General features: G+C 50.8%; 1 protein-coding gene across 1 annotated transcript in view; it reads left to right on the top strand.

Annotated features, from left to right (window-relative positions):
- Window positions 1–15,626, top strand: part of LOC138283411 (uncharacterized) — an 88,030-nt gene that overhangs the window by 44,976 nt on the left and 27,428 nt on the right. The window contains exon 6 of the mRNA XM_069221375.1: window positions 10,373–10,445. Within this exon, the coding sequence (XP_069077476.1) occupies window positions 10,373–10,445 (73 nt within the window). The remainder of the gene's footprint in view (window positions 1–10,372; window positions 10,446–15,626) is intronic.

The raw sequence follows: 15,626 nt of genomic DNA on the forward strand, positions 1-15,626 counted from the left end.
CTTCCCTCTGCTCAAGACGGAAACTTCCATGGTTCTCTTCAGGCATTTGTTCTGACAGGGAAAAGTATAGCATATTAGCAGGGAGTATTCTACCTGTGTTTTCCCTATGCTCTTTCTCTAAGTGGGGGGTTTCCGATGTCTGTGTTTCCACCGAATAGATAGGGCTCTTCTATGTGGTCTGTATTTAGTATTGCTACTCTGTAGGTAACAGGACTGAGGCGTTCTAGAATCTTAAAGGGTCCCTGCCAGTTTGCTAGTAATTTCTTATCTGTAGTCGGGAGCAGGACAAGCACTTGACTGTCTCTAGCCAGTTCTCTTAATCAGCTAGTGCGATCGTACAATTGTTTTCGTGTGTTTGGACTAGTCTGGAGGTGTTTATGAACCTTGCCCCATAGAGTCGCTAGGTCGTTTTTAAGATCTCTGGCATACTCTACTAATTCCTTGCTCTCATCTGGCTCTTCCTCCCATTGCTCAGCTGCCATATCTAGAAGACTTCTGGGTTGTCTACTGAACACCAGTTCAAACGGGCTATATCCAGTGGATGATTGTTCCTGTGTACAAACAGCATAGAGTTCTAAAGGTAACTTCTTATCCCAGTCTCTCCCAGCATCGGTAATCATTTTCTTAAGGAGTGATTTGATGGTGCAAAGTGTTTACAATCCTGTATAACAGATCCCTATGTTTAGTAAAAAAAAGTCCTAACTATTGGGATGGGTCTGAAACCACTTGAGTCCATGCATGCTTTAACGTGGGATCTTCCCTCTGCGCAAGATAGAAACTTCCGGGGTTCTCTTCAGGCATTTGTTCTGATGGGGAAAAATATAGCATATTAGCAGGAAGTATTCCATCTTTGTTTTCCCTATGTTCTTTGTCTAAGGAAGGGGATTCCGATGTCTGTGTTCCCACCGAATGGAAAGGGGTCTTCTCTGTGGTCTCATTGAGTGGGGACTGGAGATAGACTGCTGTCTGTATTAAGGATGGGCAGTCAATATAGTCAGTTATGAGGACCTAGGGGGTCATTACAACATTGGCGGTAAAAGCCGCTTACTGCCGTGCAGAAGACCGCCAACACACCGCCGCGGCCGCGGAATTCCGCCACAGCTATTATGACCCACAGGTCGAAATCCGACAAAATTCAGACACCCACAGAAGACCGCCACACCAAAGGACAGTGATAAACTGGCGAAAACAAAACCTCCACCGTCATGCCAACAGAAATACGCCCACACTATCACGACCCATGAATCCACGTGGCGGTCTTTCAACCCCGGTATTCCATTGGCGGTACACACCGCCGCGCTCAAAATACACACTCTTACAAAACACAGCCACATTGGACAATTCAAAATACACACACCTGATACACATACACACACCACTCCCACACACCCAATACAATATAAAACACACACCCACACCACCCACAAACCTCCATGAAAAAAATTCTGAAAGAAGGCCAGAGAGAGACAGTACCAGCAAGAACAACAGCATCCACAGGCACACAACACCATCACCCACACTACTTCCACGCACAAAACACTTATCACCACATACACCACCCCACACATCACCTACACCACCCCATGGCACGGCAAAGATACCCCAGGTTCTCGGAGGAGGAGCTCAGGGTCATGGTGGAGGAAATCGTCCAGGTAGAGCCACAGCTATTCGGATCACAGGTACAGCACACCTCAATTGCAAGGAAGATGGAGCTATGGAGAAGAATAGTCGACAGGGTCAACGCAGTGGGACAGCACCCAAGAAATTGGGACGACATCAGGAAGAGGTGGAACGACCTACGGGGGAAGGTGCATTCCGTGGTCTCAAGACACCACATCGGGGTACAGCGGACTGGCGGCGGACACCCACCTCCTCCCCCACAACTAACAACATGGGAGGAGCAGGTCTTGGAGATTCTGCATCCTGAGGGCCTCGCAGGAGTCGGTTGAGGAATGGACTCTGGTTAGTCAAATCTTAACTTTCATATCCCCCACCCTACCTGCATGCTATCACAGACCCCCACCCTCGCCCCCTCCAACTCCTCACAAATGTACTAATAACACAAACCACACATCCCAACACCAAGCCCTGCATGCAGCAACAAAGCATGGACACCCATCACTAAAGCATGCCCACTGCACATACCCATACACCCCCCTAAACCATCATCACACAAGCCCCCACACAGGAATTCTAGCACTGGGGTACACGGTCACCCACCCATTCCACACCATGACACACACAGATGCAATAATCATGCTTTTACACCCCTGCAGGACCACTACCCAACGTCACCAGACAGGAGGGTCCAGACATCTCCACCCCACCCACTGTAGAGGCCCACAGTGATGACAGCAGCTCTGTCCAACTGGATCCAGATGACCAGCCCGGACCATCGTGGGCCTCGGGACAGTCGGTTCCCCACACCCAGTCACAGGCCACCACAGAGCTTCCACCCTCTGGTAACACCAGCACAGCACCCACCCAACGGGCCCATACCTCCGTCCCCAGGACACGTCAATCAGCTGTGTGTCCACCATTACAGGGAACCCAGGATAACCCACCACCCCAACAACAACAGGGACCTGGGGGCAGTGGGCACACGGTCCAGGGGACGGAGGCCCAGGAACACAGGGGAACTGGGAGGGCTGCTGTGTGACAGGGGGCGGACAGGCCTAGGGAACCCACTCTCCACGAGGCCCTCTCCTCCATAATGGGAGCATACCGCCACTCCCAGGAGACGATGGCAACGGTCCTGGCCAAGTTTCAGGAGACCCAGCGCATGCAGGAGGAACAGTATTTGGGGTTCAGGGAGGAACTCAGAACCATCAGCTCCGCCCTGGGCACAATCGTAGGGGTGTTGAAGGAAATACTTAAAACCAGGAGGGACACTGTGGCACTACAAGGGGCCCCTGACACTAGCATGGACGATGAACTGCCCACCACCTCCGCCGGCGCTAGTGGACAGGAGGCACCGCCACAGGACTACCACACCAGCACCCCACCCCCTGCAGATGGAGAACCACCCCGCAAACGGTCCCTGAGATCCAGGAACAAGACAGAGCACAATGCCAAGACCCCTGCCAAGAAATTAGACCACCCTGATTGTCAACCCACTGTCCCACTTTGTCACCCTGTCCATATTTAAACTGCCCCAGCTCCACTTCCTATGCCCATATGGGTAATGCACCTGTGAGACTAATAGACTGGACTCTGCCATGGACATTCCTCTGCCATCACCCCTCACCATTTAACTTCCCCCTCCAATATTTTGTATTTAAATAAACACCCTTGAAGCACAAAACAATCTGGAGTCAGTCTGTGATTTCGAAAATGTGTATTAGCAATCACAGTGTCAAAATGCTCTTTCAAATGTAATGTCAACATACCTATGTCACATATATCAAGTCCATGAGGAATCTAAGCAGATGACACACGTTGGAAACCACACCTGTGGAACCGTAAGGGAAATGTACAACTCAGTTACCATCGACAGACAGGATAGAGGTAGAAGTGTGAAAGTACTTGTAGTAGGCAGGAATGTGTTCTCACCTGTGTGTCACTGGAAATATTGCTGGATAACTGAGTCCCTTCTTTGGTGGGTAGAATAGGGATTCACCTGTCATATGGAGGTCCGTTCGATCACCCTCCTAGTCCGCCCATGTGCCTCATTGTAGCGTTCCTCTGCCCTTGTCCTGGGATTCCTCACTGGGGTCAGTAGCCATGACAGGTTGGGGTAACCAGAGTCCCCTAATAGCCACACCCGGTGCCTCTGGAGTTGACCCATCACATAAGAGATGCTGCTATTCCGCAGGATGTAGGGGTCATGCACTGAGCCAGGGAACATAGCATTTACCTGGGAGATGTACTGGTCTGCCAAACATACCATCTGTACATTCATCGAATGATAACTCTTCCGGTTCCTGTACACCTGTTCACTCCTGTGGGGGGGGACCAGAGCTACATGGGTCCCATCAATGGCACCGATGATGTTGGGGATATGTCCAAGGGCATAGAAGTCACCTTTAACTGTAGCCAAATCCTCCACCTGAGGGAAAACGATGTAGCTCTGCATGTGTTTCAGAAGGGCACACAACACTCTGGACAACACGTTGGAAAACATAGGCCGGGACATCCCTGATGCCATGGCCACTGTTGTTTGAAATGACCCACTTGCAAGGAAATGGAGCACTGATAGCACCTGCACTTGAGGGGGGATCCCTGTGGGATGGCGGATTGCTGACATCAGGTCAGGCTCCAACTGGGCACACAGTTCCTGGATTGTGGCACGGTCAAACCTGTGGGTGATTGTCAAATGTCTTTCCTCCATTGTCGACAGGTCCACCAGCGGTCGGTACACCGGAGGGTTCCGCCATCTCCTCACATGTCCCAGCAGACGGTGCCTAGGAATGACAACAGTGACCACAGAGTCAAACAACTCAGAGGTATGTACCCACAGTCTACACAGAACACCATTCATACACAAAATGTGGCCTGTATTTGTGTTGTGCGACAAGGCCTAGGTCTGTGTGACGCAGTTGGTAATTAGGGCATGTGGGCCCCTGAAATGGCGGCTGCCTGACCTCTAAAGTGGGACAATGGGATGTGAGGTAACTGCGCTGGCGCTGTACACCGTCGCGGTAGGCGGTCGAAGACCACGGCGCAATGCTGCATTGGTTAACATTGGACCCTATGGGTCCCAGGAGCCAATGACGAAGTACGCCGGCGGTGATGTTACGCACCGCTGCGGACATGACCGCCATTTTCTATCTGTTGAATCACTCGATACCTGATCTTCGACAGGAGAGGACCTACAGTGCAAGTGCTGCTGTGACCTCGGTCTGGAAGAGACAATTGCTCGTACGTCTGGGGAAAGGGCCCCTGCCTTCACTGCAGAGGAGTTGGAGAAGCTCGTCGACGGGGTCCTCCCCCAGTACACGCTACTCTACGGTCCTCCAGACCAACAGGTAAGTACACAGGGAGCATGTTGTATGGGCTATGCCTGTGTGGAGAGGGCTGGTTGTAAGAATGAAGGGGGCACAGTTCTGCGTGCACGATGGACTGTGAATGCATGTGCCACATGGCAAGGGTAGGGATGTGGGCCACTCACTTAGACGGTGCAGTTGTTATTGACTTCTCTTTTTCCCCTGTACATGTCATGTAGGTCAACGCCCACCAGAAGAAGGATATTTGGCGTGCCATCGCCAAGGACGTCCGGACCCTGGGGGTCCACCACAGACGGAGCACCCACTGCCGGAAAAGATGGTAGGACATTCGCCGCTGTAGCAAGAAGACAGCGGAGGCTCAGCTGAGGATGGCCTCCCAATGTGGGAGGGGTGCCTGTCGAACCATGACCCCCCTGATGTTCCGGATCCTGGCGGTGGCCTACCCTGAGTTGGATGGGCGCTTGATGGCATCACAGCAGACACAAGGGGGTGAGTACAACATCATTCTGCTAACTTTGCGCGCAGTGGAGGGGTCTGGGTGGGGGAGGAGGGCTGTGGGTTTCCCTAGGCCAGGGCGAGTTCTGTAGGCTAGGCCCCTCCGTAATGCAGGCCATGTGGCACCCCACCTCTGTAGAGTGCCAAGTACAGGTATTAATGCCCGTGTCATCTATGTGTGCAGATGTCATCCATAGCCTTGTAGGCCATATCCCAGGAATTGCATCTGTAGAGCCCAACAGCGCGACGTAGTGCAGGGGGCTGCTGTATCAAATCAAATCAAATCATTAACATTTATAAAGCGCGCTACTCACCCGTGCGGGTCTCAAGGCGCTAGGGGAAAGGGGGGGTTACTGCTGCTCGAATAGCCAGGTTTTTAGGAGTCTCCGGAAAGCGGAGTGGTCCTGGGTGGTCCTGAGGCTGGTGGGGAGGGAGTTCCAGGTCTTGGCCGCCAGGAAGGAGAAAGATCTCCCACCCACTGTGGAGCGGCGGATGCGAGGGACGGCAGGAAGTGCGAGACCAGAGGAACGGAGGAGGCGGGTGGGGACGTAGAAGCTGAGGCGTCGGTTGAGGTATTCCGGTCCCTTGTTGTGGAGGGCTTTGTGTGCATGGGTGAGAAGTCGAAAGGTGATCCTTTTATCTGTATTGTCCGCCAACGGTAGCGGTAAGCCATGCACTCAACCTGTCTTTCTTCTGTCGTCCCCCCCTTTTTGTGGTCTCCCTGTTCTTGTGTGCATCAGCATCATCAGGCGGAGGTACAGTGGCACCGGAGCACGAGGGAGCTGCATCCCACATGGCCATGGAGGGCCACACCACAGACTCAGAATACACCAGTGGGACGGAGGGCGAGGGGAGCACCACGGCGGTCACAGAATCTGCAACCAGCGACACAGACTCGTCCTCCGATGGGAGCTCCCTTGTGGTGACGGCAAAATCTATGCCCCCCACTTCTACAGGTACAGCCGCCACCCCCCCACCAGCACCGCCCTCCCAGCAGCCCCTCAGCGTGTGCCCCGTGCCCGCTCACCCAGGAGGGTGGGCATCACCTTCGCCCTCCCAGTCTCGTCTACACTCACACCTGCATTCACTACCACTACAGCCACTACGTCCCCCACCAGCACACCCACCACCACACCCCGCTTACATGCACTCACCACCCCCACAACCATTTACACGTCCCCTGTATCCTCTCCCAATGTGTCTGTGACGCCCCCTCCGAAGATACACAAACGCAGGCACACACCCACCCAACAGCCATCCACCTCACGACAGCCTCCAGCCCATGCACCTTTACCCAAATCCACAAAACTTACACCTCCTACAACCACCACCTCTTCCTCCACTCCCAAACCCCCTCCATCTACCCGTCCCAGTGTCTCCCAAAAACTTTTCCTGGCCCCCCTTAACCTATTTCCCACCACCACCCCTGCCCTCCAACTCATAGGTCCCGTACTAGCACCTCAGCCAAAAAATCTCTGGGACCAGTGGTGCCTGTTGTTGCAGGTATGTGGAGTGCACCGGCCACCGTGACAGCCAGTGTGGCACAGAGCCACAGCACAGCCAGTCCCCCCCCTGTGAAGCACCAGAAGTTGGACAGTGCCCGGTGGGAGAGGGGGAAGACTCCAGCCAGCAAAGCCGCTCACAAGGGTCCCGGGGGGAGTGTTGACTCAGCTGTGACTCCTCCCAAGGTGGGAAAGGGGCAGAAGAAATCTCCAAAGTCTGGGAGGAGCAGCACGGCGGAGAGGACCGCCATCATCCCTGCTGCCCAGGAGGCCACCGCCAGCCCCATCGTCACTGGCCAGGAGGCCACCGCCAGAGTCACTGCCCAGGAGGCCAGCCCCATCGTCACTGGCCAGGAGGCCACCGCCAGAGTCACTGCCCAGGAGGCCAGCCCCATCATCACTGGCCAGGAGGCCACCGCCAGCCACAGCCCAGCTGGCCAGGAGGGCCCCGCAAGCCACAGCCCAGCTGACCCATGAAGGACCGCCAGCCACAGCCCAGCTGGGCAATGAAGGACCACCTTGGCAAGCACCGCTGAACAGGCCAGGGACCGCTGAACAGGGCAAAGACCGCCATGGAATGCACCGCTGAACAGGTCTGACACTGGCAACGCAAGCACCGCTGAACAGGCCAGGGACCGCTGAACAGGGCAAAGACCGCCATGGAATGCACTGCTGAACAGGTGTGACACTGGCAACACAAGCACCGCTGAACAGGCCATTTGCGGCAGGGGCATTGACGCAATTGGGACCGTCACGGGGTGTGCGCTGCACTCTGGGCACCAGTCCCCCTCCAGCACCAGTGGAGACTGTTATCCACTTGAGAGACTGTGGCTTTGTACTCCCCAGGATATGGCAGTGGGCAACCCACCCACTGTAGAGACTTGAGAGACTGTGGCTTTGCACTCCCCAGGATATGGCAGTGGGCAACCCACCCACTGTAGAGACTTGAGAGACTGTGGCTTTGCACTCCCTAGGATATGGCAGTGGGCAACCCACCCACTGTAGAGACTTGAGAGACTGTGGCTTTGCACTCCCCAGGATGGTACAGTGGGCAACCCACCCACTGTAGAGACTTGAGAGACTGTGGCTTTGCACTCCCCAGGATACATCAATGGGCATGGAGCCCCCTCGTGGATCAGGCGTGGTGCACTCATCCGGCTGAGCTGCCCCCCCTTCCCTTCCCCCTGAGGTGCCTGTTGTATTTCTATCTGATGCCCCAGCAGTGTTCTCTCCGTTTTGATCAGGTATCTGTGTGGGCCTCGCCCATGCATTTTGGGCCCAGTGGTCCACGGACAATGAATGGTGCATTACCTGCACTACTAATCGTGGTGTATTTTTTGTTTAATGTGTATATATATATGTATATATTTGCTTCCTGTATTTTGATATATTACAATGGTTCAACTCATTTCCTTTTGTCTTTGCATTCTTCCGAGGGGGTTGGGGGTTGTTACTGTAATGTATAGATATGCATTGGTGTGTGTGTTGTAGTGGGTGAGGGTCGGGGTGGGGGTTGGGATGTTGGTTGTGTGTGTCCCTGTGTTTTTGCCTCCCCCCTCCCCTATGTCGTAGGTGCAGTACTCACCGTGCTCTTCTCCGCCGGCGTTGATGATCCTCGTATAGGAGCAAGAAGACTATCGCTGGCAGAATATGGAGTTCCGGCTCCATGGTGTCCTGATTCCTCGTGGGATGTGTAGAGGTGAGCATTTTCCCTTTGAAATGGCTGTTTCTGCCGTGTTTTTCTCCGCGGTGAATCCGCCCCAGAAAAGGTGGCGGATTGGTAGGTTGTGATACTGTGGGCGGTACATTGTCTTCCGCCTGTCTGTTGGCGGTGACCGCCGCGCTATTTGTCTGTACCGCCGTGGCGGTCGGAGTGTTAAAGTGGCTGTCTTTGTTGGCGGTTTCCGCCACGGTCATAATTCCAAAATGTTTACCGCCGGCCTGTTGGCGGTCTTACCGCCGCTTTAACACTGTCCGCCAGGGTTGTAATGACCACCCAAGTCTTCTATCAGTTGGGTAATAACTCCTACTTTGACTAGCTCTTTCTGCCCTGTCCATTCTACTTCTACCGCTGTAACTGGATACTTTCTTGTTCTACCGTGAACACATGTAATGGCAGCTTGTTCATTTTCTTTCCACTGGTGAGACTGTGCTCTGGATGCATTTATCATGAGTAGTGACAGCCAGAGTCTATCAGGGCCCTTGCTGGTTTATTATTTATCAAGAGGTCTAATAGAAACCCGGGCTGTCGATCATTGGCTAGTAAGACACAGCCTTTGGACATCCCCACTTCCAATGGTTCTTGGGTTGGTTGTTTTTGGGGACACTGCCAGGCAATATGACCCCGGTCCCCGCACTGACAACACTGAGGTTGATGGTACAGTTCTCTCCGACTACAAAGTTCCCATCTGGGTCCTTCTTTGTTCCCCTTGTGGGAAGAGACTGTTACCAATGGGCTTTTTCCTCTTTTGACCCCACTACTGTTATTTCGGGGGGCCCCCTGGCTTTGCTCAAAGGAAAGCTGATAAGCACAGGCTAAGTCCAGTACCATCTGAGTAGCTATGTCTGTATTCTGTCTTATCCAACACCGGGTATTAAGAGGAGGGGCCTCCAAAAACTGCTCCAAAATGACTGTATCAAATAATTCCTCCTTAGTAACTTCACGGGGACGTAAACACTTGAATGGTAAATACTGCACTCTGTAGTATAAGGCTGGGGATTTTCTGAGGGGATCCATTTTTCTTTTCAGAATTTAACTCTGTAATGTATCATATCCCATTCTTTATAGTATGGCTGTTTTTATGTCTTATATATGGGGTTTCCACTCCAGGGTTAACAGCCTGATATGCGGTTTGGCAGTCCCCTGTTAAAAGAAGGGCTATATACTGACCCCACCTTTCTGTGGGCCAGGCAGCTGAAGATGCCACTCTTTCAAAAGTGACGAAAAAAGCATCGGGCTCTTCTCCCTTTGATATTTTTGTAGCACTAAACTTGGAACATTGGGATGGACACTAGCACTGGCAATGATCTCGGTCAATTTATGAATTGCATTCTCGTGTGCCAATTGAGTACTCGCTGTCACAGTAGACTATATTTTTATGGCTTCTTGTAAGTGCTCATGTTCCTTCTGGGCGGTACGAGAGCGTTCTTCCATTACAAGCAGTAAGGGTCTTTGGCCTCAGCTAATTGGCGAATTACGCTTTCTATACTGACAAGGTTCTCCATGGTTATCGTTTCCTATCTGGCTCGCCACTTGTAAAAGAGTAGGATAGTGGAGGTGGTATTAAGGGAAATGAATATAACACACAGGATTTGGATCAGGGAACCTAATTCAGTTTTTATTGTCTGGTTTATATGTATTGCGACACAGGATTTGTCATCTCTTCGTTAATGCCTTTGTCTTAAGTCTCCTCTTCTTTTGCCTCCTAGGTGTTGGAGCATGGTGGACCAGTTGGTGGAATACCTTGAGCAAGAGAAGAAACAACAACAGATGCGTATTCAGGTACGGGGTTCTTATAATAGTACTGGCTCTTAGAACTAAAGGGGAGAGGTGGTAGCGTCGGTGTCTGTGAGAGGTAAGAGGCAGTGAAAACATCACACCAATCTCTAAATTTCCCCCTGTTCCTCATGGTGATTAAATATTATTATGTTACATTTATCTCCATGTGCTATTTTGTAGCCAATGCCAGCCCTGAGCCCATACCTGGCTAAGCCATGTCCCCCCTGGGACGTGGCGGGAGGTGTCGCGGTAGGTCCAGTCTTTAGGGTCTTCTCCTGGCAGGTCCGGTATCTCAGGGGAACCTTTCAACTCCTGTCCTTCTTTTCTCTGCTCGTCCTCTTTTTCCTCTTTTCTCCTTATCTCCTCTTGTCTTCTTTTCTGTAGCACGCCATCTTCACTCTCCTCGTCTGCCTTTTGCCGCTCACTCTTTCCACTCTCTGTCTCCTGCTGCGCTCCTCCACCGGCCTCCCATAGCATTTTTGTCCTTTCCGCTTCTGTCGGCATTAGCGGAGCACTTCTGGGGGAAACCCGGTTCTTCTCTGTGCCCCGGGGCACTCCTTCGTTCTCTCGGGGACACCCATAGGTGGAGCGCTCTCCGCATCCTCCCCTCCACACCAAGGAAGACCCATCAGGATATGCAGGACACACCTCAGCTCCCTTTGTGTCACTGCCTAGAATGAATTCACCACCAGCCTAACTGTCAGTCTGACCCAGACGTGGATTCAGCAGCCAAGCAGAGACACAGAATGGTTAAGCAAGAAAATGCCCACTTTCTAAAAGTGACATTTTCCCACTGACAATCTAAAAACCAACTTCACTGAAAGATGTACTTATTTTAAGTTTACAGACCCAAAACTCCATATTTCTATCTACTCCCAATTGGAAATTGTACATAAGAGATATTTAAAGGCAATCCCCATATTGGACTATGGGAGAGATAGGTTTTGCAGTAGGGAAAACAAATTTGGCAGTATTTTACTATCAGGACATGTAAAACACACTAGTACATGTCCATCCTTTGAAATACACTGCACCCTGCCCACGGGGCTGCCTAGGGCCTACATTAGGGGTGACTTGTATGTAGTAAAAGGGAAGGTTTGGGCCTGGCAAGTGGGTGCACTTGCCAGGTCGAACTAGCAGTTTAAAACTGCACACACATACACTGCAATTACAGGTCTGAGACATGTTCACAGGGGTACTTATGTGGGTGGCACAATCAGTGCTGCAGGCCCACTAGTAACATTTGATTTTCAGGCCCTGGCCGCACATGGTCCATTATACTAGGGACATACTGGTAAACCAGATTTGCCAATCGTGGATAATCAATCATAATCACAATTTACACAGGGAAAACAGATCAGAAAAATAGGAGGAAGAAGGCAAAAGGTTTGGTTATGACTTTGCAAAAAGGACCATTTCCAACAGCTCTCATACGTGATAAAAAAAGGAAGCTCAGTTAAATAAAACAATTTAGTCAAGCAGGAAAGCCAGGAGCGATCCCTGGTGTTCTTGTTTCGCAGTCTGCAAATCAGTCAATTTCTTACATCAAAGTTTAATACTTTTGCTTTAATCTCATTGGCGTTTGAAGCCGGGAGCAACACAAGGTAAACAAGCAGAGCCTAGGCTGAAATTATTGTGTACCCATGACAACTACAGTCCTCTATTCCACCATTGGCCCGGCTCACACTCTAACTACTTGTGACACACACACCAGAGCTACTGAGTTGGGCTCTAACGCTGGCGGGGCGCAAGAGTTGCAGCGCTTTGAGCAATTAAGAGCATAACTAATGTGTGACATTTCATACCACTGTGGTGATGCCAAAATAGGCCTTAAAATGTGTTATCCTAACTCACAATGTGTTGCATTTGGCAGAGCTGTGTAACTGAAATCATTCTAGTAAATAAAGTGTAATATTTAAAGATCTGTAAAGCAACCAGACTTTTCATATAAAAAGAGCATGAGTCCGAAAAGAAGAAGTTGGGGAACTAACCCAGTTAGGCAGCGTGCAAGTGACATCACGGCGTGCAAAATCGCACGTGGCACCACAGGAAGTGATATCACAGGAAGTGACATCACAATCAGTGACCTTATAGGAAGTGACATCACAAAAAGTGACTTCAGCTCTTAACACCTCACACATATGTTTAGCAGGTCTATTATGAGTAAATTTGAACGTATTACTAGTATACATGCAAACACTCCAGATTCAGGTGGAGGACTCTCGCTTTTGTAAGCTACACATAAAACAATGTTGCCTTTTGTGAACGTAAAGCTTTCTTTACCCAAGGATTGAACAAACGAACTCTGCCACCAGCCTACTCCACCAGGTATAATATTCCATATGCAGCATATTTCCTTGTAGATGTGATTGCTTTTGCTACCTGAGCTCTCCAGAGGTTAGACCGCTCTCCTCTGCGAAGTGTGTTTACTCAGCCCTCCCCAACACTTAATGGTGTCTGTGGTGGGCACTTGCACTCATTTTAGGAGATTGGGGCTCATTTTTCACCAACAGACCATGACCCAAAGAAAGACATAACGGGAAGAAAGAAAAAAGAGAGATAGGAAAAAAATGATGAAGGCAGAAAAGGGGGATGAAAAAAGAACCGGCAAGAATGAGCAAGTGTAGAGTAGTGAACAAAAAAGGTTACAGCAACCTTGGCTTCCAGCAACTATATCTAAGCCACCCTCACATTCAGCAGTGCAACCTGATAGCTCACCCAGAAATCAGTACAACCAGAGTACCCACACAAAGAATGGACCATAAATTTCAAAGTAAGAGATATCAGCTCGACATTAAAATAAGTGTAAGCCACCCAGTATCCAAAGATGAGAATGGAATTGTGATAAAGGTAACTCACAAGAAAAAGGCACATGCAATTTGGAAGGAAATATTGCTAGTTTGCTTAGAAAAACTATCCAAATGGGGATTTGTAGGAACAGCGAGAGACACCACAGAATATGCCCAGTAATCATTTCCCACTAGGGGCAGATAGAGATGTGGAGATTAGGGTCTCTGAACTCACAATTTATTCAAACAGCATATGTTACCCCAAGGGGTATCTTGGTGCTGTGTCTCTGTCGAAGAGCCAGGTCTTGAGTCTCTTACAGAAGTCTACCAGCGAGGGGGCTGTACAGAGCTGGAGTTGAAGTTTGTTCTGGGAGTATTCTCAGGAGCTGGTTGGCGATGCTGGCATAGAGGGTGTTGTCATAGTTGAGTGGCTTGTGATGAGGGCCTGAGTGGTAGTCTTTCTGGTGTTGGGTGGGATCTATCAGAAGATTCTGCAGAGCATGCAAAGTGTGTGTAAGCAGGAGGAGGCAACTGCGTTGATTTGTCATTTCATGGTCAGTTGGCTGTCGAGGATGGTGCCGAGGTTGAGTGCATGGTCGGTAGGTGTGGATGTAGGTCCAAGTTCTGCAGGCCACCAGCTGTGGTCCCATGCGGAGGTGTTCTTCCCAAAGATCATTACTTTGGTTTTGTCAGAATTGAGTTGGAGGCACTTGTCTCGCATCCATTTGGTTACATTGATCATGGCATTGTGGAAGTTGGATTTGGCGTTGGAGGGGTCCTCAGTGAGCGAGAGGATCAGTTGAGTGTCATCTGTGTAGGAGATTATGTTGAGTCTGTGGGATATGAAGGCAACTGCGACAGGGGTCATATTGATGTTGAACAGGATGGGGCTGAGGAAGGATCCTTGTGGTACGCCGCACCTGATGTCTTTGAGTGCAGAGGTCGAGGGAGACAGTTGGATGCTCTATGTGAGGCCTGTAAGGAACGATGTGATCCACTTGAGGATGTCTTATTGTATGCCTATGTTGTAGAGTCTGTTGATGAGGGTATTGTGGCAGATGGTGTTGAATGCTGCGGATAGGTCGAGGAATATCAGGGCTATAGTTTTTCCTTGGTCAAGGAGTGTTGTGATGTAATCTGTGGTGGTGATCAGTGCGGTCTCAGTGCTGTGGTTTGCACAGAATCCTGATTGTGAGGCATTAGTAGGTGTTTTTTTCCAGGAATTCAGAGAACTTCTGGTTGCTAGCTTTCTCGAGTACTTTGGCTGCGTAGGGGAGACAGGGAGATCAGACAATAGATTTTGGGATTGCTGGGGTCAGGTGAGGTTTTCTTTAGAAGGCATCTGACAACAGCTTGTTTTCATCTGTGCAGAAAGGGTGCTGTGGAGATGGAGGTGTTGATGATGCTGGTGAGTTGCGTCCTGATTAAGTTAATTGCGAGGTTGTAGAGGTGGCGGCGGCAGGGGTTGGTAGGCGCCCCGAGTAGATGGAAGACATGATGGCTAAGGTGGTCAGGGCAGTGAGCGGAGACCATGTGGTAATGGTTTGGATGATGTTTGCTGGTTGGTTGAGGTTGTTGGGATTGAGGGTGGCAGTTTGGAGGTTAATATTGTTGTAGTCTGAGAGGGTCACAGAGTTCTTGGGAGGGGTGGATGGTATGGCAGTGGGCTTGGAGGATTCTTTGACTCTTTTGAAGAGTTCCTTGGTGTGGTTGGCCACAGAGACGATTCAGGTGGTGATGGCTGCATCCTTGCCTTCTTTGATGTGCCGGTGATAGTCGCTGAGGGTGGTTTTGTGAGCTGCTCTTTCCGTGCGGTTATTGGTTATTGGTGGCGAGCCATTCTTTCACCAGTTGAAGGTAGTTGCGTTTGATGGTTCTGAGTTCTGGAGTGTGCCAGCTGTATTTTTTTGGGGTCTTGATGTATTTTGTAGGTTGCAGTGGGGCAAATCTATCGGCATTGTTGGTGACCCAGGCGTGAAGTTCTGGACGGCCTGGCCGAGGTCTGTTGAGACCTTGGATGGGAGGTGGTAAGGGCCCTATGACCACTGAGTTTCCGTTACCTTGCTCCAACTGTGGTGGGAAGAGATCTGACCCTTGGTGATGAGGTGCTGGGCGTCAGTGATGGTGAAGTGTACAATTGTGTGGTCAGTCCAGGTGAGTTCTGTGGTGTGGCTGAATTTGATGCTGGTGCTGGAGGTAAAAATGAGGTTGAGTGTGTGTCCAGCTTTGTGCGTGGGTTCGGTAACCAGTTGGGTAAAGCCGATGCTGTTCAGGTTCTGCAGGAGGGCGGTGGAGTGGGTGTCATAGGGGTCGTCCAAGTGGAAGTTTAGGTCGTCAAGTAGGATGTAGTTTTGAGAGCCAAGTGCTAGGGGGGTGATGAGGTTGGGGATGGCGT

This window comes from Pleurodeles waltl, chromosome 3_1 (genome assembly GCF_031143425.1).
Source record: "Pleurodeles waltl isolate 20211129_DDA chromosome 3_1, aPleWal1.hap1.20221129, whole genome shotgun sequence".
Taxonomy (NCBI): Eukaryota; Metazoa; Chordata; class Amphibia; order Caudata; family Salamandridae; genus Pleurodeles; species Pleurodeles waltl.